We start from the raw sequence: 27,111 nt of genomic DNA, 5'->3' as shown, positions 1-27,111 counted from the left end.
AACCATGCTTCAGATTATGTGAACTAGAGGATTGGGGGAATTGCTGAGAAATAAGGACAAATCTCAAAGAAATGGAGACATGACAAGAGAAGAGAGTGGTGTTTGAGTCTCTGGCTCCACATAGTTCTTAAGGCCAATGAGGTCTGAGAGATAGTCAGAACTATCTTGTTTATGAATTCCATGAGACAGTCCATAAATCTGTCTTTAGGCTTAAGCTAGTTTGAGTGGGGTTTCTGTCACTTGCAACAAGAGTCCTGACTACTGAAATTGAGTGGAGTTAAAAGGTATAGCCTCAATAGGTGAGCTAGCTCTGGCTTTAAAAGGCTTCCAGTTTGAATTACACTCCATTCCCTCTGATGCCCCTAGAAAGAACCCTCTCTAACACAGGCCAGCAATTGGCAGACATGCTTTTTTTTTTCTTTGCAGGAATTTTACTGCCTTGATCTAGGACAGATTATCAGAGGTGGGCACCCTTATCCTCTCTTTCATGCAGGATTTATCACATGTAAGTATTTGTCTTATGTTTGGATGCTACATTTTGGTTAGAATTTAATGATCATGTCTCTCATCAAGATTACCCACATGATCACTCTAAGGCTGTTGTAAGCCTAACTGACAAGTATTCCATATGTCAAGATGTTAAGTGCAATGCAAAATAAGATGCAAGCATCAAATGAGACTGAGAGAGAAATGCTAGAAACCTTCACCTTTACTGCTTTTCTTGATGATAACCTTGCATCCTGTGAGGGAAACAGTGTTACAGTGATAGAAAGGTAAGGTTCTGAAATTTGAAGAGATTGGAGGCCAGGTGTGGTGGTTCATGCCTATAATCTCAGCATTTTGGGAGGCCAAGGTGGGTGGATTGCTTGTACCCAGGAGTTCCAGTTGTGCTGGGCAACACTGTGGGACCTTGTCTCTAAAAATAAAGATAAAAAAAAAATAACTGGGTGTAGTGGCTCACATCTGTAATCCCAGCTACTCAGGAGGCTGAGATGGGAGCATCGCTTGAGGAGGTCAAGGCTGCAGTGAGCGGTGATCATGCCACTGCACTCCAGCCTGGGTGACAGAGTGAGACCCTGTCTCAAAAAAAAAAAAAAAAAAAAAAAAGATTGGAGGGAAGAATTTTTGAAGATACTGTGGTGCAGGGAAAGGGCGTGCCCTGTATATGCAGATTGTCCTCAGCTTTCCAAACTTAACTCTGGAACACGCTACCTTTCATACATTTTATATACTGTATACTGACAGACCCAACACACTTTTCAAAGGCCACATTTGAACGTTTTTAAAAATTTTTTATTTTTTTAAGACAGAGTCCTGCTCTGTCGCCTGGGATGTAGTACAGTGCTACAATCTTGGCTCACTGAAACCTCCACCTCCTGGGTTCAAGCGATTCTCCTGCCTCAGCCTCCCAAGTAGCTGGGACTACAGGTGCGTGCCACCACGTCCAGCTATTTTTTTGTATTTTTAGTAGAGGCGGGGTTTCACTGTGTTAGCCAGGATGGTCTCGATCTCCTGGCCTGGTGATCCCTCCACCTCGGCCTCCCACAGTGTTGGGATTACAGGCGTGAGCCTCTGCGCCTGGCTGTACTACTTTGAATAGGTCTTAATAGGTTTTAATTGTTAATTATTTTTAAATTGATTTAAAAAATCTTCTACAACATGGATGAAACTTGAAGACATTATACTTAGTGAAATAGGCCAGACACAGACAAATGTCATTTGAGTCCACTTTTATGAGGTACCTAGAATTGGCAAATTCACATAGACAAAAAGGAGATTTGAGGTTATCAGGGCAAGGGGGAAGGAAGAATGGGGGACTGTAGTTAATGGGTTTAGAGTTTCTGTTTGGGAAGATGAAAGAGTTCTGGAGATGGATGGTGGTGAAGGTTGCCCAACAGTGTGAATGTACTTAGTGCCATGGGGCTGTACATTTAAAAATAGTTAAGTGGAAATATTAATGCTACGTATGTTTGACTGCAATTATAAAAATGGAGCCAGGTATGGTGGCTCACACTATAATCTCATCACTTTGGGAAGCTGAGGAGGGTGAATCACCTGAGGTTGGTGGTTCAAAACCAGCCTGGCCAATGTGGAGAAACCCTGTCTCTACTAAAAATACAAAAAATTAGCCGGGCATGGTGGTGCATGCCTGTAATCCTAGCTACTCGGGAGGCTGAGTCAGGAGAATTGCTTGAATCCAGGAGGTGGAGGTTACAGTGAGCCAAGGTTGTGCCATTGCACTTTGGCCTGGGCAACAAGCGTGAAACTCTGTCTCAAAAAAAAAAGGAATGGGGCTCTATGTAGCAGGAGAGAGAGGGAGAGACAAAAAATATGCTTCTTTTTTTTTTTTTTTTTGAGATGGAGTCTTGCAAAAGAAAAAGAAAAGGAAATGGGGCTGTACGTGGCAGGAGAAAGAGTGAGAGATCAATTTTTTTTTTTTTTTTTTTTTTTTTTTTACATTGAGTCTTGCTCTTTTGCTAGGCTGGAGTGCAGTGGCGCGAGCTTGGCTCACTGCAACCTCCACCTCCTGGGTTTAAGCCATACTTCTGCCTCAGCCTCCCGAGTACTGGGACTACTGCTGTGTGCTACCATGCCCAGCTAATTTTTGTATTTTTAGTAGAGATGGGGTTTCACCATGTTGGCCAGGATGGTCTCGATCTCTTGACCTCATGATCTGCCCACCTCAGCCTCCCAAAGTGCTGGGATTACAGGCATGAGCCACGGCTCCTGGCCAATATTACACTTCTTTTTTTTGAGACGGAGTTCCTCTCTTGTTGTCCAGGCTGAAGTACAATGGCACGATCTCAGCTTACTGCAGCCTCCGCCTCCCGTGTTCAAGCAATTCTGCCTCAGCCTCCTGAGTAGCTGGGACTATAGGTGCACACCCACACCAGGCTAAATGTTTTTTTTTTTTTGAAACAGAGTTTCACTCTTGTTGCCCAGATTGGAGTGCAATGGCACGATCTTGGCTCACCACAACCTCTGCCACCTGGGTTCAAGCAGTTCTCCTGCCTCAGCCTCCCAAGTACCTGGGATTACAGGCATGCGCCACCATGCCTGACTAAGTTTCTCCATGTTGGTCAGGCTGGTCTCAAACTCCCGACCTCAGGCGATCCACTCTCCTTGGCCTCCCAAAGTGTTTGGATTGCAGGCGTGAGCCACCGAGCGCAGCCCAATATTGCAATTCTTAAATACACTTCTCTATTCATTAATTGTCTTAAATGTTATATTCTCATAATTTTAAAAGAGGAAAGATTTTTTGGGGCCGGGGCGTGGTGGGTCATGCCTGTAATTCCAGGACTTTGGGAGGCCCAGGTGGGTGGATCACTTGAGGTCAGGAGATTGAGACCAGGCTGGCCAACATGGTGAAACCCTGTCTCTGTAAAAAATAGACAAGTTAGCTGGGTATGGTGGAGCATGCCTCCAGTCCCAGCTACTTGAGAGCCTGAGGCATGAGAATTGCTTGAACCCAGGAACTCAGAAGGCGGAGGTTGTAGTGAGCCGAGATCGTACCACTGCACTCCAGACTGGGCAACAGATGAGACTCAGTCAGGAGAAAAAAAAAAAAAAAAGGTTGGAGATGGTGGCTCATGCCTGTAATGTCAGCACTTTGGGAGGCTGAGGCAGGGAGATCACGAGGTCAGGAGTTCAAGACTAGCCTGACCAACATGGTGAAACCCCATCTCTACTAAAAATACAAAAACTGGCTGGGCTCGGTGGCTCAAGCCTGTAATCCCAGCACTTTAGGAGGCCGAGGCAAGTGGATTACGAGGTCAGGAGATCGAGACCATCTTGGCTAACATGGTGAAATCCCATCTCTACTAAAAATACAAAATATTAGCCGGGCGTGGTGGCAGGTGCCTGTAGTCCCAGCTACTCGGGAGGCTGAGGGAGGAGAATGGCGTGAACCCGGGAGGTGGAGGTTGCAGTGAGCTGAGATTGCACCACTGCATTCCAGCCTGGGTGACAGAGCAAGACTCTGTCTCAAAAAAAAAAAAAAAAAGAAAAAGAAAAGTTAGCCAGCCTTGGTGGCACGTGCCTGTAGTCCCAGCAACTTGGAGGCTGAAGCAGGAGAATCGCTTGAACCCGGGAGGCGGAGGTTACAGTGAGCCAAGATGCCACCACTGCACTCCAGCCTGGGTGACTGAGGGAGACTCCATCTCAAAAAACAAAGTTTTTCTTGAAAATAAAAAATAAAGGCCAGGCAGGGTGACTTAGGCCTGTAATCCCAGCACTTTGGGATGCCAAGGTGGATGGATCACAAGGTCAGGAGTTTGAAACCATAATGGCCAACATGGTGAAACCCTGTGTCTACTAAAAATACAAAAATTAGCTGGGTGTGGTGGTGTGTGCCTGTAGTCCCAGCTAGTTAGAGGCTGAGGCAGGACTGTCAGTTGAACCTGGGAGGCGGAGGTTGCAGTGAGCCGAAGTCGCATCACTGTGCTCCAACGTGGCGACAGAGCAAGACTCTGTCTCAAAAAAAAAAAAAATCGCTGGGCATGGTGGCTCATGCCTATAATCACAGCACTTTGGGAGGCCCAGGAGCTCGAGACCAGCCTGGGCAACATGGTGAGACCCCCATTTCTACAAAAAAAAAATTAAGAGAAAAATAGCTGGGTGTGGTAGCACATGCCTGTGGTCCCAGCTACTCAGGAGGCTGAGGTGTGAGGATCGCTTGAGCCCAGGAGATCAAGGCTGCAGTGAGTTGTGATAGCGCCACTTCACTCCAGTTTGGGTATCAGAGTGAGACCCTGTCTCAACAAATAAATAAGCAAACAAACAAAGAAAAATCTTATGTTCACATCACAAAACCAATCACCAATTACTAGACCAGCTTCTAAGGTAGAAACACTCCAGTCTGAACCCCTGGCAGGGAGCTTGCACCCACTAAGCCCCAGCTCAACACCACATCCTTGTACCAAAGAGAGTTTGAGATTAAAATCCAGAAAAGCAAAGTTCACTCTTCTTGTGGTTTTGGAGTCTCAGAAGGTGTTTTTTTTTGTTTGTTTCTTAATTATATTGAGCCTTCTTTCAGCTTTAAAGGGAATGTCACTGGGTACGGTGGCTTATGCCTGTAATCCCAGCACTTTGGGAGGCCTAGGTGGGCGGATCACCGGAGGTCAGGAGTTCGAGACCAGCCTGGCCAACATGGTGAAACCCCATCTCTACTGAAAGTACAAAATTAGCTGGCTGTGGTGGTACATGCCTGTAATCCCAGCTACTCTGGAGGCTGAGACAGAATTGCCTAGAACCTGGGAGGCAAGAGTTGTAATGAGCCAAGATCACGCCAGCCTGGGTGACAGAGCGAGATTCTGTCTCAAAGGAGAGAAAAAAAAAAAAAGGAATGTGTAGATGCAGTAGCTAAGTACACGTAGAAGCCATTTCAGTGTGGGAGGCGAGGTGACTGATTCCAGGGACTCCAGGTTTCTGGCTGAGGGGCTGAGACCGCCCATGGTCATTGTGATGAGATGAAGGTGGAAAGTGAGCTGGGCTGGGGGAAGGTGGTCATCTCCTCTGGATGTGATTAGTTTGAGAGTCCTGTTGGGTAGTAGGGCATGGTCAGTAGGCAGTGGAGGAGCTGAGAGGGTTTGGAGCTGGGATAGACTCCAGCCTCACCATGTGGGCAGTAGTGGGGGTCACAGAGTGTGAAGATGGCCAAGAAAGAGGACTGGGTGGGGGTCTGAGGGAGTCAGCAGCTGGGCATGGGCCATGGAGAAACAGATGCCAGGGGAAGAGGAAAGGAGAGTCAGACCCCAAAGGGAAAAAGAGTCACTGGAAAGAGGGGCCAGCCCCGTGTCACATCCAGCAGAGACACCAGGTACAGCAGAAGGACCTTGGACATGACCATGAGGAGGGCCTTGTTGGCCATGACCTGGGAGAGATGGGGGTGAGAGCATGGGGGACCACACCAGGTCCCCAGCACACAAAACAGTGCCTGGTAGACAGGATGGATTTATGGATGGGCAGATAGGTAGATGGATGGGTGAATGGAGAGATGATAGATGAATGCAAAGACAGATGAATAGGTGGACAGATGCATAGATGGATGGATGGACAGATGGAATGAATGATCAGAAAAGGCTTCATGAAGAAAGTGAGACTGAGCTGCATCTCCATGGATATATATGAAAGCAGAGGAATCTCCTCTTTGAGTCGGGAATGACCCAGCTTCCTGGTCCAGGGAGGAAGTCAGCCTGACAGCCTGGCTTGACTGGGGACACTTGTGGCGCATTTCAGAGGCCCTTAAAATGGAGCCAAGTGAGGTTGGGCAGGTCTGAGCCAGCTCAGGACTCCTCAGGCATACCGCACAGCTGCCTGTGGGGATGTGTCACTCAGGGAGTTGCTGGGACTCACTGGGCCAGGTTGCCATCAGCACCAACAGCTTCAGAGATGGGGACAGAGGCTGGGGTGACTCCACGGCTGTGGGCGGCACCTGCTGCAGAGAAGGGACAGGCACAGAGACACTACTGGGATATTGGGCACCCCCTGCCCTGTGCCTAGGTCACAACCTCCACACTGCAGCCCTGTGCCCCTCACACCCAGCAGGTTCCTGCTCCAGCACGACTCCTGGACTGGCCCCAGGTGCTGGCCCCGGAGGTTTCAATCCAAGCATAATTCACCGAGGCATGTGTTTGGCAGCGGGACCCAGCTCACCGTTTTAGGTACGTGGCGCTCACAACTTTCCTCAGCCTGTCCGACCCTCTCCTGTCTCTGGAAAACTCTGTTTTCTTTCTCTGGGGTTTCTTCCTCTCTGCCCTCCAAGCCTTAAGCATGGAACCCTTCCTTTCTCCATGGAGTCTGGGGGAAGCGGGCTAGTCTCAGGGTATCCTGCAGGAAGGGCCCCCACAGTGGGAGCAGCCGCCTTCAGGTTCCAACAGCAGGACACAGCCTGGTCCCGGTGCCTGTGCTGGGATTGGGCAGGGTCAGGGCTCCTCCCCTCTCCCAGGGCAGATGTCTGAGTGAAGGATAGAGGCCAGTTCTGATGAGGGGCTCTGCAGTGGCCTAGAGACATTCCCCTGACCCCCGGGTCTAAGGTGAGGGCTGGGTGCTCATGCAGCCTGGGAGGGCCACACGGGGGCCTGGGGACACAGGGGTCACCCCAAGGGGAGACGAATGGAAGGCACAGAGAGGACTCTGGGTCTAGGCTGCAGCTCTGTGGCTTGTACTGGGTCATGAGGACATGGGGACACCAAGGAAGAGATGAGACTGGGTGAGGTCCAAGAGCCCAGCTCTCCCAGGACAGTCACAAGAAAGGAGAGGGTCTCTTGTGGCAGAGATGTGTCTGTCCCTGGAGTCCCGTCACCTCTGGGGCCCAGTGTCTCTCTGTTCACTGGTCGACCTCCCGCCTTCATTTGAGGAAGGGCACCTGAGACTCAGGAGGTGACTAGCAGGGAGTACACGGGGGTGCAGAGAACTCTAGGGCCTCCAGGTGAAGTCCAGGGGCATCAGAGTCTGCTGGGGTGGGCATGGGGGCTGTGGTGACCCAAAGTCTGGGGGAACAGCCCCAAGAACCCAGCCAATGTGAAGGGTCCTGTGGTCGGGCTGGTGGGATGGGGTCGATGGCAGAGCCCCAGGGTTTGTCTGGGTGGAGCCCGTGCTTCACCAGGAGAGGTGAGTGGGCCAGGTGTCCCAGGGGACAGGAAGCTCCAGGCCATGCCAGGCTTAGGCCTCCCCACACCCTGCCAGGACAGTTTTGTGTGCTGTGGGAGAGACCCCTAGATTCCAAACTCAGACTCCAGAAACCAAGAAGGAGGGAGCACAGCCTGCTTTGGGTACACACGGGGAAACCAAGGCTGCAGAGGAAATGACTGGGCCAGGACACCTGGCAAAGGTGACTTGAGAAGGCTCCTAGGAAGGTGCAGGGTTGTCTGCTCTGCAGAGGGCTCTAGTGGAAAGGAGGGAATTAAGATGGGGGGAGAGACCCTGGGTGGACCAGATGGCCACACCATGAACCCTCCCAGAGACTTTAGACAGAGAGAGGTGCTCCACAGCACCCCACGCTACCTCTGCCATCTCTCACCCCCTCCTCTGTCCACACAGGTCAGCCCAAGGCCACCCCGTCAGTCACTCTGTTTCCGCCATCTGAGGAGCTGCAAGCCAACAAGGCCACACTAGTGTGTCTCATGAGTGACTTCTCTCCGGGAATCTTGACGGTGACCTGGAAGGCAGATGGTACCCCCATCACCCAGGGTGTGGAGATGACTGCGCCCTCCAAACAGCAACAAGTACATGGCCAGCAGCTACCTGAGCCTGACGCCCGAGCAGTGGAGGTCCCGCAACATCTTCAGCTGCCAGGTCACACATGAAGGGAGCTCCGTGGAGAAGACAGTGGCCCCTGCAGAATGTTCATAGGTTCCCAACCCTCACCCCATCCACAGGGGCCTGGAGCTGCAGGATCCCAGGGGAGGGGTCTCTCTGCATCCCAAGCCATCCAGCCCTTCTCCCTGTACCCAGAAAACTCTCAATAAACATCCTTTGTCAACCAGAAATCCTGCTCCCTTCATTTCTTAATGTTTCATATAATTTGATGCTTCTCCTGGGTTCTCAGTGTGGTGTTGGGGGAATCCTGGCACCAGTGGGAAAGCAACCAGGAGGAGAGGATCACAGCCTCCCAGGCGTGTCCCCTGGGGAAATAGGCCAGGATAGGAGGAGTCGGCTCACTGAACACCAGTCCATCCATTCTCTCCCACCTCCCCTTCCTCCTTGCAGCTCACCCTCCAACTGGCTGCCTGCTTTTTGGAGGGAGCTATTTCTGGCTGAGCCTCCAGATACACCCTCTGTCCCTGTCCTGATCTGGACCTTCCCCCGACCCACGGCCTCTCTTTCCTCAGCCTGGAAATCCTACTCTGGGCCTGGAGTCCCTCTGCTTCTGGCTCTGGCCCCTGGAATGCCCTCCTTCCTCTCTGCCCAACTCCACACCCCCAAGGGCTGGACTGTCTAGGACACTCCCACACCATCAAATTCATGAGCTCTTAAATTTGGGGCCCACCTTGATTTTTCACCTGACAGCAGGTTCAGAGGTGTGAGAAAAATAGGAGGAAGTCAGGAAGGAAACACATGAAAGGCCTGCAAGAGGCTCAGGACACTTGTAAAAGATAGGCTCTGAGCTCCCCAGGAACAAGTGCAAGAACGGCAATAGGTGCTCCATAATTTTTTTTTTTTTTTAATTTTATTTTTAGATGGAGTCTCGCTCTGTCACCCAGGCTGGAGTGCAATGGCACGATCTGAGCTCACCGTTACCTCTGCCTCCCAGGTTCAACCAATTCTCCTGCCTCAGCCTCCTGAGTAGCTGGGATTACAGGTACATGCTACAACACCCAGCTAATTTTTGTAGTTTTATTAGAGACAGGGTTTCACCAGTTGTTCAGGCTGGTGTGCTCCATCATTTCTAAGAGATTAAACAAGTCTGCTCGAGGGAAGTTGGTGTTTTCAATGCTGAGGCCAGGCATCTCATCATAATTAAAAATGGGAATGTGTTTTACCCAAGGCCTCACTGTTGATGGGATTTGGGTTCCGACATGTGCACAGGTGACTGCCTGGCAGTCCTAGGACATGGAGATTTTCTCAGATGCTTGGCACAGAAAGTCACTGACCATCTTTGGAGGAAGCATCATTTTTGGGAAACACTTCTCCATTGGATCCTGAGCCTCAGGTGGAAAACCAGGTCCTGTGATGGGAATTTCTCTGTGAGGCTCCCTGGGTCTGGGGCTCCAGCTGCTCTCTGAGAAGAAGGTGTGGGGGGAGAGAGCATGGCCCAGCCACACCCAGTCCCTCCTGCATGGTTCCTGCTGAGCAGGGTGTTCGAGGGTTGGGGGCACCACCAGTGGTCAGGCCTGTGTTTCTGTTGGTGGGGCCAAGGAAGGACACTCAGGGCATCCTAGGGAGTCTCTCCGATGGCTCCTGTTTGACTTTCCTGTGGCTGCTGTCACAAATGACCCCTAATTTAGAGGCTTAAAGCATCACATATTGATTCTCTCCCTGGTGTGGAGTCAGACGTCCAAAATGAATCCTAGAGTCTAAAATCAGGGTGCCAGCCAGACCAGGCTCCTTCTGAGGGCTCTGGGGAGAATCCATTTCCAGGATTTTTCCAGCTTCTAGAGGACACCCTGGGCTCCTGGCCCCTTCCTCCAACTTCAAAGCCAGAGCTCAGCATCTTCAAATCTGTCTCCCACTCTTCTCTCTCTCTCCCCACTGTCTTCTCTCACCCTCCCTCTTTCTCTCCCTTTCTTTCCCTCCACCCCCACACCTGCTCTCACTCTGACCCTCCTGCCTCCTTCTTTCCCTTATAAAGATCGCACCTTGGACCCACCCAGATAACCCAGGATCATCTTCCACCTCAGGCTCCTTCACATCCTCACATCTGTAAAGTCCCTGTGGCCACACAACACAGCACATGGACAGGTCCCGGGACTGGGACACAGCCATCCCTGGGCCCTAATTCAGCCACCCACAGCTCCTTTCCCTCCTTCCTCTCTCCTCCGGGTATAAGAAGGGAATGCAGAGAGGTTGGTCAACGAATACACACTTACAGTTAGATGCAAGGAGTGTGTTCTAATGTTGGATAGCAGAGTAGGGTGGCTATGGCTAGCAATAATGTATTGTATATTTCAAAATAGCTTCAAGAGAGAACTTCAAATATACTCAACACATAGAAATGGTAAATACTCAAGGCCATACTCCAAATTCACTGTCTTAATGATGACATGTTGGATGCAGGGAACCAAACAGCACATGTGCCTCATAAAAATGTTCAATATTATGTATCAGTGTAATATTTTCTGTGAATAAGAAAGCAAAAAAAGAAGTTAAGCATAAACTAGCCATTTGACCTAGCAATTCCAGCCCTAGGAATTTATCTAGAAGAAATGAAAGCATGTGTTAAAAAAGACGTATACATAAATGTTCTCAGCAACCTCATTCACTCTAGGCAACAACTGGAAACAACCCAAGTGTCCGTCAGCTAGAGAATGGATAGACCCATGTGGTCTGCATACAGTGGAGTGCTGCTCAGTTATACAAAGAAAAGAAACTATGGATACAAGCCACAGGAGGGATGAACTTCAAAACATTACAGTAAGTAAAAGAAGTAAAACTCCATGAGGGAAGTTGGTGGGTATAGACATAATTTTGAACTGGCAGAATTTTTCTGTGTTCATCGGGGTATTATGTATTGAGTCCCTATTGACCAGGTACTGTGCTAGGTACGGCCATTAGAGAAATGAGAAGCAGACACCAGCTCCATTGTGATGAGACTCACCCGATCAGCCGTTTCTGATGAACACTCAGGTACCCTGACTCTCACTGCTCCCATTTGTAGGCTTTACTTAATGCCACTTAAACCTCCCTATTCCCCAAGTCTTCTTTCTTTTCTATTTTGTTTTTTAGACAGAGTCTTGCTCTGTCACCCATGCTGGAGTGCAGTGGCACCATCTTAGCTCACTGCAACATCCGTCTCCTGGGTTCAAGAAATTCTCCTGCCTGAGCCTCCCGAATAGCTGGGATTGTAGGTGCCCACTGCAACACCCGGCTAATTTTTGTATTTTTAGTAGAGACGGGGTTTTGCCATGTTGGCAAGGCTGGTCTCGAACTCCTCCTGACCTCAGGTGATCCGCCTGCATAGGCCTCCCAAAGTGTTGGGATTACAGGTGTGAGCCACCACACCTGGCCCCCAAGTCTCCTTTCTTTCCAGCTCCCCTCATTAGACACAGCTTTTTAAAGCAATCCCTGCCATACCCATGGCTTCAATTGTTTTTTATATGCTCTGATGACAATAAAATTTAAATGTCATTTTTATATAGCAGCTTTATTTTACATGACACCTCATTCACTACGATTGTAAATTCAAAGTTGCTCTAAGAAAGTAATAACTAGGCCGGGCGCGGTGGCTCAAACCTGTAATCCCAGCACTTTGGGAGGCCAAGACGGGCGGATCATGAGGTCAGGAGATCGAGACCATCCTGGCTAACACGGTGAAATCCTGTCTCTACTAAAAAAAAAAGTACAAAAAACTATCCGGGCGAGGTGGCGGATGCCTATAGTCCCAGCTACTCGGGAGGCTGAGGCAGGAGAATGGCGTAAACCCAGGAGGCAGAGCTTGCTGTGAGCTGAGATCGTGCCACTGCACCCCAGCCTGGGTGACAGAGCAAAGACTCTGTCTCAAAAAAAAAAAAAAAAAAGGAAAGTAATAACTAAAAAATTGTCATATTTTAGTATGTAAATTTTAGGAAATTTCTGTAATGGTTTGACTTTGTATGTGTTTTTTTTAAAAACATGACTTGTGATGTCACAGAATGGAGTTATCCTACAGAGGTTTCTATCTAACTTCTACCAGAGAGCTCCATTTCAATGCAATACTTAAGAGTCCAAAACTATCTCTTCTTTTTTTTTTTTTTTTGAGACAGAGTCTTGCTCTGTCACGCAGGCTAGAATGCAGTGGCACGATCTCGGCTCACTGCAAACTCCACGACCTGGGTCCAAGTGAGTCTCCTGCCTTAGTCTCCTGAGTAGCTGGGACTACAGGCACCCCTCATCGCACCTGGTTAATTTTTGTAATTTTAGTAGAGATGCGGTTTTGCCATGTTGGCCAGGCTCGTCTCAAACCCCTGACCTCATAATCCGCCCAGCTTGGCCTCCCAAAGTGCTGGGATTACAGGTGGGAGTCATTGCGCCCAGCTGAAAACTATCTTATTCCCAATACCTATTCCTCTTCCTACATTCTCTGTGTAGGAGAAAGTCACTGCTATTTACCCAGTCCTTCAAACTAGAGCCTCAGCAGCCTGTTTTTCCTTTTACTTGCGCTGTTCTTCCACATCTAATCATCTAGGGCTTCTGTTCTCTCTCCCAAATGATCACAAGACTTTTCCATCCACTGCAGTCATTTCCACTGCCTTTAGCCTTACCTGTTCTTCCAGATGAACATAATGTCTCTCTCTCTCTCTCTTTTTTTTTTTTTTTTTGAGACAGAATCTCTCTCTTTGGGCCAGGCTGGAGTTCAATGGCATGATCTTGGCTCACTGCAACCTCTAACTCCCGGGTTCAAACAATTCTCCTGCCTCAGGCTCTTGAGTAGATGGGACTACAAGTGCCCGCTACCACGCCAGGCTAATTTTTATATTTTTAGTAGAGATGGAGTTAGTGATCCACCCCCCTCAGGCTCCCAAAGTGCTAGGATTACAGGCATGAGCCACCGCGCCCGGTTGTACTAGGGTTTTCTATTGAGTTTCTTGCCAAGGGTGACTTCCAGTAATAACTCCCCCGCACTTTCCTCAGGACTGGAAAGCTCAGGCAGCCCAGGGTGAATAAAAGCCTGAGTAGTGCCATCACCACAGAGGGGCAGGGTGGCCACAAGGTAGGCAGCAGCAGGGATGGGCATTGTGAGGCATTGTGTGGGGCTGTGGGGCTGGACATTGTGAGTCACTAGCCTGACCTGGCTGTTTCCTGGTAAGCAGGTGACATAGGAAGCTTTGTGGTTATAGGCATCAGCCAGGGCCAGCAACCCTCAGTCGGTAGCTGGTAGTGGAAGGAGGAGGAGCTCCGACTGTGCTGTCTCACGGCAGTTTTTGTGCCTCTCAGCGCTTGTCGTGTTCGTTTATTTTTCAAAGAAGACAGCAGGTCCCCGACCTCATAGACCAGCCAGTTTGGGAGGTGGCAGCGGAGTAAGGGCTGAGGCCCCAGATCTGCCTGGGGTCAGGCTGCTTCTACAAGTGCTGTGCCAGCCTCAGTAGTGTGGCTGCTCGGGCAGCACCGTTTCAGTTTCATCGAAGGCTCAGGCAGGAGTGGAGAGGAGTGTGGGTGCCCCATGGAGTGTATACTGACCTGTTGTATCAACTCCAGCTGTAGCTGGTGCAGGGGGAAGGTGGCACCCTGTTATGAATCTGTTATTTATGAGGCTGTGGCTGCTGCAACATCAGAATCCACTAGTGTAGAGCCTGGCAAGCTGGATGTGGGAGCCACGGAAGGCCATGAACTGCAGCACATCGGCAACCAAAAGATGCCCACAGGTAAAAAAGCCATGGATGCCGTTTACTCTCTGGCACACCCGTGTCCACCCTCACCCCCTTCCCATAACCTCATCCCCAGAGACATCCTCAGCTTCCAGCTCCCTCCTGCCCATAGCCAGCTTTCCCAGATCTGGGGCATGGGGGCAAAGGCTGACTCTGCCTCTTGTCTTTGTCACTGAGGCTTTTTTGATCTAGAAAAGGGAGAGCCCTTTTCTCAATGAAAATTCAAATACCCCAATTTTGGAATCCCCATCCCATTCTCTAGCCGACCTGTCTGGCCAGTTTGGTACCTAAATAGAGGAACCAGGTAAGGGTCAGATTGTTTCTTTTCTACCATCCCTTAAGGTAGCTTTTTTTTTTTTAAATGTTTATTTATTTATTTATTTATTTATTTATTTAGATGGAGTGTTGCTCTGTTGCCCTGGCTAGAGTGCAGTGGTGTGATCTCAGATCACTGCAACGTGTGTTTCCTGGGTTCAAGTGATTCTTTAACCTCAGCCTCCTGAATAGGGACTACAGGTGTCCACCACTACACCTGGTTATGTTTTTGTATTTTTAGTAGAGACGGGGTTTCACCATGTTAGCCAGAACGGCCACAATTTCCTCACCTCGTGATCCACCTGCCTCAGCCTCCCAAAGTGCTGGGATTATAGGCATGAGCCACCGTGCCCAGCCCACATCTTCCATTTCTTTACACTGTGTGTGCGTCCACTGAGTCAGTGGCTGCTGATGCTTGCCCCAGCCCCCGACAGTGGGACAGTCCATCACGGGGATCAGTACCTGGTGAGTGCTGAGCCTCACTCACCTAGCTGTGCAGAAGGTCTCCAGTGAGGGTGATGGGCACCAGGCTAATGATAATGTTGTCCTGAGTTCTGATGTGGCACTGGCCCTTGTCTGTCTGCTATGGATTGGAGCATCTCTTTTTATTTATTTCTTTATTTTTCTGAGACAGAGTCTCACTCTGTCACCCAGGCTGGAGTGTGCAGTGGCTCAATCTTAGCTCACTGCAACCTCCACCTCTCAGGTTCAAGCGATTCTGCAGCCTCAGCCTCCCAAGTAGCTGGGATTACAGGTATGGGCCACCATGGCTGGCTAATCTTTGTATTTTTAGTAGAGACAGGCTTTCACCATGTTGGCCAGACTGGTCTCAAACTCCTGACCTCAAGTGATCTGCTGCCTCGGCCTCCCAAAGTGCTGGGTTTACAGGTTTGAGCCACCACACCCAGCCATGGATTGGAGCATTTCTAAGGCTTGAGGTAGTCATATATTATTAAATACAATACAGTATCTTCCTGATCTTCCCTGCTTTGACCAAGTTCTGAGGAATGAGCCCAGCACTGACAGATGTTGACCTGCACTGTTCTACATGATCCCTTACACTTCTCAGAATCTGTGAGCTGACCAGAAGCCTGTGGGCTTTCTATGTGTATTTCACAGTAATGTCCATACCAACATCTCTTGTTCCATGTACCTTTTGCTACCCAGGGTTATGTGACCACTGGGGCCCCATTTGATGATGGGCAAAGTTTGGCAGCTTATAGGCCACACAGTTCCAAGGGCACACATAGGTGCTGGAACTCCCTGGTGTGGGGTCCTGTCACCAAGCCTGAGTGATGACACAGTTGAGTAATACAGACCATCAACATTGGGACCCATTTCTGGGTTCACTTTTGCCTCTTCCATTCAGGAGGTCAAAATCTGGGTTCACTCCTTTCTGCACTCTCTCCATCTAAGGAGTAGGGATATTAAACTGACCTTCAGGTACAGCTGTGGTGAGGGAGGAAAGAGGTCATTTATGTAAAGAGTATGGTGGTGCTGAAGTTTCTCTTCCTTTCTATTAGTAGAATGACATGACTTGGGAGGCTGAGGTGAGAGGACCACATAGGCCAGGAATTCAAGAAAAGTAACACTTGTACTGTGCTGGGCATGTGCGGCCACATTTTGGGGAGAAAACACACATTTACAGACACACTCACACTCACTACACATTGATTCACCCCTAGCTACCTTCCAACCCACCTGCTTACAAACCCACACCATCTAAATGATATGGCTGTCTCCAGGGACTCTAGTGGATGATTACTGCTCTTCACTGAGCCACCTGTTTCTCACACTGCACTCCAGGTCCTCACTCCTATCAGGAACCTGAATCCAGGCAGTCTCTCCAGACAAAAACAGGCAAGAGAGCACCCCATGACCCATCACTTAGAATTGTCATCAGCAAGGGAGTGGTCTTAGAATATGTACAGTGTTAGAGAGGCGAATGACACACACTGGGGCCTGTCAGTGTGCAGGGGAAGGGAGAGCATCTGGATAAACAGCTAATGCATGCAGGGCTTCATACCTAGGTGATGGGTTGACAGGTGCAGCAAAGCACCATGGCACACTTTTACCCATGTAATAAACCTGTACATCCTGCACATGTATCGCAGAACTTAAAAAAAAAAATTAGGAGGTGGATGGATTGTCTGAGGTTAGGAGTTCGAAACCAGCCTGGCCATCCTGGTGAAACCCTGTCTCTACTGAAAATGCAAAAATGAGCTGGGTGTGGTGGCAGGTGCCTGTAATCCCAGCTACTCAGGAGGCTGAGGCAGCAGAATCACTTGAACCCAGGAGGCAGAGGTTACAGTGAGCCGAGATCGAACCATTGCACTCCAGCCTGAGTGACTGAGCTAGACTCCATCTCAAAAAAAAGAAAAAAAGGGAAGAGCCGAGAAGAAATATCACAGGGTTAGTACTCATACCTCTGAGACCCCTTCTGAGTAGGAGTGAGCAGGACCTGGCCTTCCTGCCTGCCGAGAGCATGGTGTGGACATCATCTTAAATGCCTCAAATATGGAGTTTCATTGCTTTCTCTTGTCATCTCCATCTCTTTGTGCAATGATGACAGTGACACCAGCAGAAATTGCTAAGGGATCAGAGCAGGAATCAGGTCCCCACTTGTCTGACACAGAGCAGACAGGACACAAGTCAGCAGGGATGGACTTCAGGGTCAGGACGGACACAGACAGGCCCCAGGCCTGATCTTCCTGGGGCTGGGACAGATGAGTTTTTCTTTTTCACCTCTTCTGGAAGTCACTTGAGGGATGGTCCTTGAGGAGACACTGTTGGCCAAGGGTTGGCTGTCCCAGAAATGTGTGTGTGTGGTCTTTTCTTTTTCTTTTTTTTTTTTTTTGAGATGGAGTCTCACTCTGGAGTGAGTGGTGTGATCTCACTGGCTGGAGTGCAGTGGTGCGATCTCAGCTCACTGCAACGTCCACCTCCCAAGTTCAAGTAATTCTCCTGCCTCAGTCTGCTGAGTAGCTGGAATTACAGGCATGGGCCAGCATGCCCAGCTAATTTTTGTATTTGTAGTAGAGATGAGGTTTCTGCATGTTGGCCAGGCTGGTCTCGAACTCCTGACATCAGGTGATCCACTCGCCTCGGCCTCCCAAAGTGCTGGGACTACAGGTGTGAGCCACTGTGCCTGGCTGAAATGTGTTTCAACGGGACAGACCCCCTAACACTGGGCCTGTAGCTGCAGCACTCCCGAGTAGCAGGGGAGGTGGGGAGGGACACGAGTTCCAGTGCACCAGGAGCTCAGCAAAGGGATGGGGACTGATTCCAGAGTCCAGCTCATCCTTGCAACTCTTCTGTGGAATCCAGAACACATCAGTTTCCATTTATTTTATAGAAGGTTTGGAATCTTCAGTGTCAAACTCTATCTGTGTTGTGTCTTCCCACAGGTTGGATAGAGGAACCCTGGCTATGGGCGTTTCCTGCCAGGGCAGTGACTGTGTCTTCCTCATTAGTCCTTATCCCAGAGGTCGGTCCTGGGGAGAACATGTTAGGCCCCATGGGCATTGCAGTGAACACATCCCTGGGATGAATTCTAGGTCAGCCCTGGGCTGGGATCTAGTGCAGGTGTGGAAATGTTCCCTTCTCAGCCTGTCCAGCTTGTTGAGCCCTACACCAATCCTGGAGTCTGCCCCAGCTTCTGAGTCAGGGTCCCTGGAGATGAGGTTGAGCTCTTGAGGACAGTGAGGTGCCTCTGGCCCTCGGCTCCTGCTGCTCTGATTCTGTCTAGACAGGGTGTGCAGGGCCACGCTCTTCCCTTGTGTGCATCTGTGCCCCCTGCTGGCATCCCTCTGGATCTGGATGTTGTCCTCATTGTTATATCCCCAGACCCACACAGTGACTGGACCTTTTGCAGATGTCCACTAAGTAACCATAAATGTATGGCAGGAGCAGAGCTGCGAACTATTTTGCAAGAAAACACCAGGCGAGGGGGGTCATGTCTTCCTCATGTCTGGGTCTCCTGTGCCCTCTAATGTGGTTCTCAGTCATATATGTGCCTCTTCATATTTAAATACATTTAAATATTTACAATTAAAAGTTCAGGGCTGGGCGTGGCGTCTCATACCTGTAATTCCAGCACTTTGGGAGGCCGGGGCGGGTGGATCAGCTGAGGTCAGGAGTTCGAGACCAACCTGGCCAACATGGTGAAACCCCATCTCTACTAAAAATGCAAAAATTAGCCCATGTGTGGTGGTGCATGCCTGTGATCCCGGCTACTCAGGAGACTGAGACAGAAGAATCGCCTGAATCCGGGAGGCGGAGGTTGCAGTGAGCCGAGATCATGCCATTGTACTCCAGCCTGGGCAGCAATAGTGAAACTCTGTCTCGAAAAAAAAAAAAAATTCAGAACTTCACAACAGCCACCATGCAATCCCCCAGCAGCCTTCTGTTCATGCAGCAGAGAGATTTCCATCCCCACAGAATGTTCTTTCACATCTGCTGTAAGCCTAGCTAAGGGGCTGATTATTGAACTCCTCTAACTCAAAGCATGCACCTTAAAGTGGGAACCTCAGGGCTGTGAGATTGGAGGTGAGACCTCTAATGGGCCAGTGGAAGGAAGAAGTTGAAAGGTGGTTCCTTCAGTTCCTCTTTCTCACTTGAAGGTTGGCCAGTGTGAGCAATGCCTTTTTAGAGACCTCTGACTCCCCAGAGCCCAGGGAGAGTCTGACAACACCAAGGGAAGGGCAGAGTGATCTTGCGTAACCCAGTGTGGCCTCACCTGGAGTAGGAGGGTGGACAAGTTGCTCTCTGGAATAACTTCTTGTGGAGATTTTGTCTCTAAAGATTGGCCAATGGACACCGTCCATGAGGGCAGCTGCGATGAGGCAGACCTGCAGGTAGAGCATGATACTCTAGGAGGATCTCTGGGAGCAGCTGGGTGACTCCTGTTGCTTTGGAAATCAGGAAAAGGGCAATGAAGTCAGAACCAAAGGAAATACGTGTAGAAGTGTGACTTGTTCCTTTTGTATTTTAATAAGATAGAGATGAGGCTGTTTGTGTCCATGGGCTTTGTGTGCTGTGTTTGTAACCATTTTTTTTCTTGCTCTGGTGTTTAATGGTTATCAGAAGATCAGTTTTTCCTGTCTATGTCACAGCAAACATCAAAGCCTTGGTCTTTGACTTGGGAATGCAGAGTCTTATTAGGTCCAGGCACTGACTAAGATGCGAGGTATCTGGTGAGACTCCCTCATGCTCACTACTTGAACATAGTTGTTTCTCTGAGAATGGTCTCAGAATCTTCAGTCCCACGCTCCATATGCCGCATCCAGCAAAGCTCCCTGAGGGACTCACAGTCTCCAACCACCAGGGCACTGACATTAACTCTGTGTCCTTTTAGTTCCCCCTGAGGACTGCCTGAGTTTAAAATCTCTACCACCAAGTGAGGAAGACAATGATGATGCCCACGTAAGAACCCCTTTCTTTGCATTCTAAGGAAATGCAACTTTCCTGATGTGAGAAACAAACTCACCCATCCACACCCAAAGAATGGGCTCAGAGGCCTGCAGAACAGAGAAAGTGAGAATTTTAATGATGGTCTTGCAAGATATATATATATATATTTATGGTTGTCTTACTGCATTTTGTGGAAGCCCACAATGCATTGCCATCCTAGTCAGCTTAGGGGCTCTTCAAGTATTTGACTTATGAGCTAAGTAGCTGAGCAGGCTGATAAGAACAGACCAAGCGAGCTATTTTGCAGGCTAGTAAACTTTCAACTTAGACTATACTTCTTTGTTAAAGTGAGGACAACTAAGCGGGGTGGAAGGGGGACCCAACAAGCCAGCATTGCCCATCCAACCAGGAGCCTAGTATTTCTTCTGTCCTTTGCTGAGCTAAACAACTTCAAGGCACTTTGTCGTAAAAATGGACCACTGTGTACACTATTTCCTTCACCTGATTTCTTTCCTTCTCAATTAATTTTGGTATAAGGATATGATGGGACACATTATGTACAACATACACAATAGTCCTTCTTGGGGTGGAGTTCAGTGGGAACGTCTTCCCATCTAATACATGACATGGTAGGATGTTTTTAAATGACAGCATCCATCATCAACTGTAATGCAGAGGCATTTTCCTCCACGCCAGTTTTCCTCTTTGAATTACACATTGTGCATTTACCAATCTAAATCAACTTCAAAGAAATTCTGTGGGAAAAGCTCTTGTCTTTTCCATGCATGTCCTCTATGCTAGAGTGTTTTGTCTTTGACATGGACTCAACCACTGTTTCAAAAGTAGTTTTCTGAAGTCAGACTAACAGATCTGTGTAAGGGGGCAACAGAATTGATCTGATCCTCATGGCATCTTCTTTTGTCTCTTTGCAGATTTTACCATCACCTGTCCTGGGTACGTACCTTGAACTAACTCATTTTCTGAGAAACAAATTTGCTGGCTTGAATATATAGAAACCTTAATCTGGGTTCCTGTTAAAAAATGTTGGGGGTCTGGTGAGAGCAAATGATTTTGCAAGTGTATAGCTATGAGCAGAGGGGCTGTAGAAATGTGTGTGAACCCAGAGGACCAACCAGGAGATTTTGTGTGAGCCAGTGAGTCTTCACCAGGAGGAGGAGAAGTGAGTGCACCTCTCACTGACTTATCCTGATGTTGGTGGTTCTAAAGAGTGGATTCTGGAGAATCTCAGCAGGGAAGAGGATGCCTTTCCAGGTAGGCAACAAGACTTCAGATGGGGTCTAATAAAACAGCATTTCCAGGAACCTTCATGTTATACCTGCTGCTTGGGAGGCTTAGTGAGGGTGTAGAAAGAGAAAAAGGAAAAGTAAATATAAGCCGCATTTGTTATTTTCAGACTTTAATGTCATCATGGTGAGGAGTACTATGTTCATGGGCTTTTGAGTATCCTGTATTTTCAATCACCTCTTCTTGGTTTATTATTTAAAGATGATTTTTCGGAGAATACCTGCTCTTTTCTGCCTGTGCCACTGCAAAATGTCACAGCCTTTGGTTTGGGACACAGTTCTGTCACAGGCAGTTACTTGATCCTGAATATAAAACTCTTCTGTGGTGTGCCCAGATGCATAGGAGAGATTGATCCATACCTTATGAACTTAGGTTTCATGGCAGGACATTCATTTGTCTGTCCTTGCTGTTTACCTCTGGTATCAAGACATCTCCCTGGGCATGGAGGACAGAATGAAAATTCACTGTGGGCTCACTGCAGAAGCTCCAGTGTCTTAGAAATGGAGGGAGAAACACAGCCTTGAGTACACTGTCAGCATTCCATTTCTTCATGTGAATGAGAATATGCAGCTTTACCATCATTTGTGGAAGTCGTTTTCCTTTCCCCATTGTGTATTCTTGGCACCTTTGTTGAAGATCAGCTGACTCTGTATGTATGCATTTAATTCGGTGCTCTCAATTCTATATCTGTCATACTTATGGGTGCCCCCCTCAGTGGAAGCACGCTGTCTGAATTTTTCTGTTTTTTTTTAATTTTTATTTTTAGATTTCAATCTCATGAATGTGCATCTTCCAACACTATTCTTTTTCAATGTTGCCATGGCTATTTGAGGCACATAAAAGTTCATTAAAATGTTAGGATTATCTTTTCCATTTCTGCACAGATGGCTGTTGCCAGTTTGGTAGCAGTTGGTGTTAGTCTGTAGATCATGTGTGTAGTATTGTGTGTTAGTCAGGTTTAGTCTTCTATGTATGAATATGGGAAGCCTTTCAACTTACTTGTACGTTCTTTACTTTCTAGAATCTTTATGTTGACAACTGATTAGTTAGATTTAATGTGACTGATATGAATTTGTGATTTCTTTTTTTGTTTTTTGTTTTTGAGACAGAGTCTCACTCTGTCACCATACAGGTGTGCAATGATATGATCTCTGCTCACTGCCACCTCCACCTCCCAGGTTCAAGTGATTCTCCTGCCTTATCCTCCTGAGTAGCTGGGTCTACAGATGCATGCCACCACATCCAGCTAATTTTTGTATTTTTAGTAGAGATGTGATTTTACCTTGTTGGCCAGGATGGTCTCGATCTCTTGACCTCATGATCCACCCACCTTGGCCTCCCAAAGTGCTAAGATTACAAGCATGAGCCACCGTGCCTGGCCAAATTTGTATCTTTTGCCAATATTTTGTCTGTCTGAATGATTATGTGTCAAATAAAAAATATTATGTATGCTAGTTAACCAAAAATCACCCCCATACTCAGGGACATTTTTTCATGAATTTGCTCATTTTCTATTGGTATACATTTCCTCATTTCAGTAGCTCAGGTATATTTGAACCTGGAAACTTATCCTCATGGCAGAAAGTTTTCAGAGTCACGTCTCTCAGCTTCACTGGTGTACGTTGCGCAGGCTGTGTGAGCTTGGCCTGTTTGAATGAAGACCGATCTTTAGGGAATCTCCTGCAGGAGAGCAACACACAGCTGCTGAAGCCCTTGATCACAGGAACCCAAAAAATTGTGTGCACACACCATGGTTCCAGAAGAAGACTTACAAAGAGGAAATCATGACTATTTTTAATTTTAGCATTTTAATACTTAATTTTTTAAATGACCTCTATGAAAAAGAAATTGTGATCTGTCTGGTACCTGTAATCCCAGGCACCAGACAGGATTACTACTCATGCCTGTAATCCCAGCAATTTGGGAGGCTGAGGTGGGCAGATTATGAGGTCAGGAGATGGAGACCATCCTGGCTAACATGGTGAAATCCCGTTTCTACTGAAAATACAAAAAAATTTAGCCAGGTGTGGTGGCGGGTGCCTGTAGTCCCAGCTACTCCAGAGTCTGAAGTAGGAAAATGGTGTGAACCCGGGAGGTGGAGCTTGCAGTGAGCCAATATCGTGCCACAGTACTCCAGCCTGGATGACAGAGTGAGACTCCATTTCAGAAACAAACAAACTAACAAATGAACAAACAAACAAACAAAAATGTGTGATCAGTAGAACAGAGTAATTTGGGTAAAATTGAATCCTTTTCACCAATAAATTAAGTAATTAATCCTTTAAAACAGATGCTAGATGTAGTACCAGCATAATTGGGTCCTAATGTACTTACACAGTCTTGAATACATTAAGAAAATGCTGTTTGTTTCATAGAGTTTCAAAACATTTGAGACGGAGGAAGGCATTCTTCCATTGACCCTTAGTGTGTGCTTTATTTCCATTTTAGGTTGACTGTTTTGTGTTGCTGCATGATGCCTTTAGTACAAGGCCAAGGCCTCCATGTCTCATGTCTTTCCTGATCCCCTCCTTTGCCATCCCTCTTCCCCTCAGGGGAATAGCCCAGCATCAACTCAGTCCATGCTTGTTAATCAACCACCTCCATACACCACATCCAGAAAAGCTCCCTGAGTGACTCACAGTCACCAACCACCGGTGCACTGATCTTTCTTGTGTCCTTCCAGCTTCTTCTATGGACAACCTGAGTTTAGTATGCCTACCACCAAGTGAAGATGATGACTGGGGTGATGATGATGATGGTGATGATGATGTCCAGGTAAGAACACCTTTCTTTGTCTTCTAAGGAAATGTTGGTTTTCTGATGTGAGAAACAAACTCACCAGTCCAAACCCAAAGAATGGACTCAGGGAGCTGAAAAACAGCAAGAGTGAGATTTTCTTTCTTTTTTTTTTTTTTCTTTTTGAGAGAGAGTCTCGCTCAGTTGGCCAGGCTGGAGTGCAGTGGTGCAATCTCAGCTCCATCTCCTGGGCTCAATGAATTCTCCTGCTACAGCCTCCCGAGTAGCTGGGATTACACGCATGTGTCCCCATGCCCAGCTAATTTTTGTATTCTTAGTGGAGATGGTGTTTCAGCATGTTGGCCAGACTGGTCTCGAACTCCGGACCTCAGGTAATCTGCCCACCTCAGCTTCCCAAAGTGTTGGGATTACAGGTATGAGCCACCCCAACTGGCGGAAAGTGAGACTTTTAATGATAGTGTTGCAAGATCCGGTGTCTGATGGGCAGACACACCCAGCACACTTTCCACAAGCAATTTATCCCCTAGTGTGCAGGTCCCTCCCCTGGTTCCTCATAGGCTGAGAACTGTGGGGTCACAATCTTCCCAGGTGTTGCCTATTGATTTTTGGGGAGAGACTTTAGGTATTTTTCTAGGGTTGTCTTACTGCATTTTGTTGCAGCCCACAATGCATTGCTATCCTAGTCAGCTCGGGGGCACTTCAAGTATTTGACTTATGACCTAAGTAGCTGGGCAGGCTGAGAAGAACAGACAAAACGAGCTATTTTGCAGGCTAGCAAACTTTCATCTTAGACTAATCTTCTTTGGTTGAAGTGAATTTTGATATAAAAATATGACAAGGCACATTATGTACAACACACACTATTCTCTTTGTGAGGATGGAGTTCAGTGGGAGTTTCTTTTCATCTAATACATGACACACTAGGGTGTTTTGAAGGACAGCATCCATCATCAACTGTAATGCAGGGGCATTTTCCTCCACACCAGTTTTTCTCCTTGGATGAGGCATTGTGCATTTACCAACCTAAATCAATGTCAAGGATAAATTTTGTGAGAAAAGCTCTTGTCTTTTCCATGCATGTCCTCTATTCTAGAATGTTTGGCCTTTGACTTTGACTTTGACTTTGACTCACCACTGTTTCACAGGTAGTTTTCTGCAGTCATCAAGAGACTAACAGATCTGTGTAAGGGGTGCAGCAGAATTGATCTGATCCTCATGGCATCTTCTTTTGTCTCGTAGCAGATTTTACCATCACCTGTCCTGGGTACGTACCTTGAACTAACTCACTTTCTGAGACACAAACTTTCTGGCTTTAATATATAGAAACCTTAATCTGGGTTCCTGTTAAAAAATATTGGGGATCTGGTGAGAGCAAATGATTTTGCAAGTGTATAGCTATGAGCAGAGGGGCTGTAGAAATGTGTGTGAACCCAGAGGACCAACCAGGAGATTTTGTGTGAGCCCGTGTGTCTTCACCTGGAGGAGGAGAAGTGAGTGCACCTCTCACTGACTTATCCTGATGTTGGTGGTTCTAAAGAGTGGATTCTGGAGAATCTCAGCAGGGAAGAGGATGCCTTTCTAGGTAGGTAAGAAGATTTCAAGTGCGGTCTAGTAACACAGCATTTCCAGGAGCCTTCATGTTATACCTGCTGCTTGGGAGGCTGAGGGAGGGTGTAGAAAGAGAAAAAGAAAAAGTAAATGTAAGTGAAGTTTGTTCTTTTGAGTTTATGAGATTTTGAGTATCCTGTGTTTTCGATCACCTCTTCTTATTTATTATTTAAAGATGATCTTTCTAGAACACCTGCTCTTTCCTGCCTCTGCCACTGCAAAATCTCAAAACCTTTAGTTTAGGACAGAGTTCTATCGCAGGCAGTTACTTAATGCTGGAGACAGAATTCTTCTGTGGTGTGCCCAGATGCATAGGAGAGATTGATCCTCACCTTATGAACTGTTAGGTTTCCTGACAGCACACTCATTTGTCTGTTTTTCCCTGCTTACCTCTGGTATCAAGAGCTCTTCCTCGGCATGGAGGACAAAATGAAAATTCAATCTGGGCTCAGTGCAAAAGCTCCAGTGTCTTGGAAATGGAGGGAGAAGCACAACCTTGAGCACACTGTCAGCATTCTATTTCTTCATTTGAATGAGAATGTGCAGTTTTACCATCATTTGTTCAAGAGGGTTTCCTTTCCCCATTGTGTATTTTTGACACGTTTGTTGAAGATCAGTTTACTGTATGTGTGTTCATTCAATTCTGGGCTCTCTATATCTGTGAAACTTATGAGTGCCCCTACGCTAGAAACATACTCTATTTTGTGTGTGTGTGTGTGTGTGTGTGTGTGTGTGTGTATTTCAATCTCATGAACCTGCATCCTCTAACACAATTTTTTTAATGTCATCATGGTTACATAAGGCACACAAAATTCATTAAAATTGTAGGATTATCTTTTCCATTTCTGCACAGATGGGTGTTACCAGTTTGATAGTAATTGTTGTGAGTCTGTAGATCATTGTGTAGTATTGTGTGTTAGTCGGGTTTAGTCTTCTTATCCATAAATACAGGATGCCTTTCCACTTATTTGTACCTTCCTTATTTCCTAGGATCTTCATGTTGACAGCTGATAAGTTAGATTTAACATGACTGATAAAAATTTTTGATTTCCTATACCAATATTTTGTATGTCTGAATGAATAGGCATCTCATATCTCTCTCTCTCTCTCTCTCTCTCTATATATATATATATATATATATATAGAGAGAGAGAGAGAGAGAGAGAGAGAGATGGAGGTTCACTCTTGTTGCCCAGGCTGGAGTGCAATGGCATGATCTCGGCTCACTGTAACGTCTGCCTCCCAGGTTCAAGCAATTCTCCTGCCTGAGACTCCTGAGTAGCTGGGATTACAGGCGCTCACCACCATGCCTGGCTAACTTTTTGTATTTTTAGTGGAAACGGGGTTTCACCTTGTTGGCCAGGCTGGTCATGACCTCCTGACCTCAGGTCATCCACCTGCCTCAGCCTCCCAAAGTGCTAGGATTACAGATGTGAGCCAGAGTACTCGGCCAAAAAAATAATTTTTATGTAAGCTTGTTAACCAAAAATCACCCCCATACTCTTGTACATTTTTTCATGAATTTGTTCATTTCTGTTGGTATACATTTCCTCATTTCAGTAGATAATGTGTATTTGAACTTTTAAACTTATCTTCATGGCAGAAAGTGGTCAAAGTCACGTCTCTCAGCTTCACTGGTGTAGGTAGAGCAGGCTGTGTGAGCTTGGCCTCTTTGAATGAAGCTTGATTTTTAGGGAATCTCCCCAGGGAG

General features: G+C 47.4%; 1 protein-coding gene and 1 gene segment (V, D, J or C); both read left to right on the top strand.

Moving 5' to 3' along the window:
* The window catches only part of LOC144329442 (immunoglobulin lambda variable 4-69-like), an 87,100-nt gene extending 78,611 nt beyond the window's left edge, over nucleotides 1-8,489 (top strand). Inside the window, 2 exon segments of the V gene segment in view lie at nucleotides 6,640-6,662; nucleotides 8,041-8,489. Of these exon segments, the coding sequence occupies nucleotides 6,640-6,662; nucleotides 8,041-8,352 (335 nt within the window).
* Nucleotides 8,490-13,008: 4,519 nt separating this feature from the next.
* Nucleotides 13,009-27,111, top strand: part of LOC703132 (aspartate-rich protein 1-like) — a 47,410-nt gene continuing 33,307 nt past the window's right edge. Inside the window, exons 1-5 of the mRNA XM_077950616.1 lie at nucleotides 13,009-14,000; nucleotides 19,675-19,742; nucleotides 20,663-20,684; nucleotides 23,719-23,810; nucleotides 24,938-25,056. Coding sequence (XP_077806742.1) covers nucleotides 13,799-14,000; nucleotides 19,675-19,742; nucleotides 20,663-20,684; nucleotides 23,719-23,810; nucleotides 24,938-24,979 — 426 coding nt within the window. The 5' untranslated portion in view covers nucleotides 13,009-13,798 and the 3' untranslated portion in view covers nucleotides 24,980-25,056. The remainder of the gene's footprint in view (nucleotides 14,001-19,674; nucleotides 19,743-20,662; nucleotides 20,685-23,718; nucleotides 23,811-24,937; nucleotides 25,057-27,111) is intronic.

Source organism: Macaca mulatta, chromosome 10 (genome assembly GCF_049350105.2).
Source record: "Macaca mulatta isolate MMU2019108-1 chromosome 10, T2T-MMU8v2.0, whole genome shotgun sequence".
Classification (NCBI taxonomy): Eukaryota; Metazoa; Chordata; class Mammalia; order Primates; family Cercopithecidae; genus Macaca; species Macaca mulatta.
Note: the sequence above shows the minus strand (reverse complement) of the source record. Positions and strands in the feature narration are given on the sequence as shown.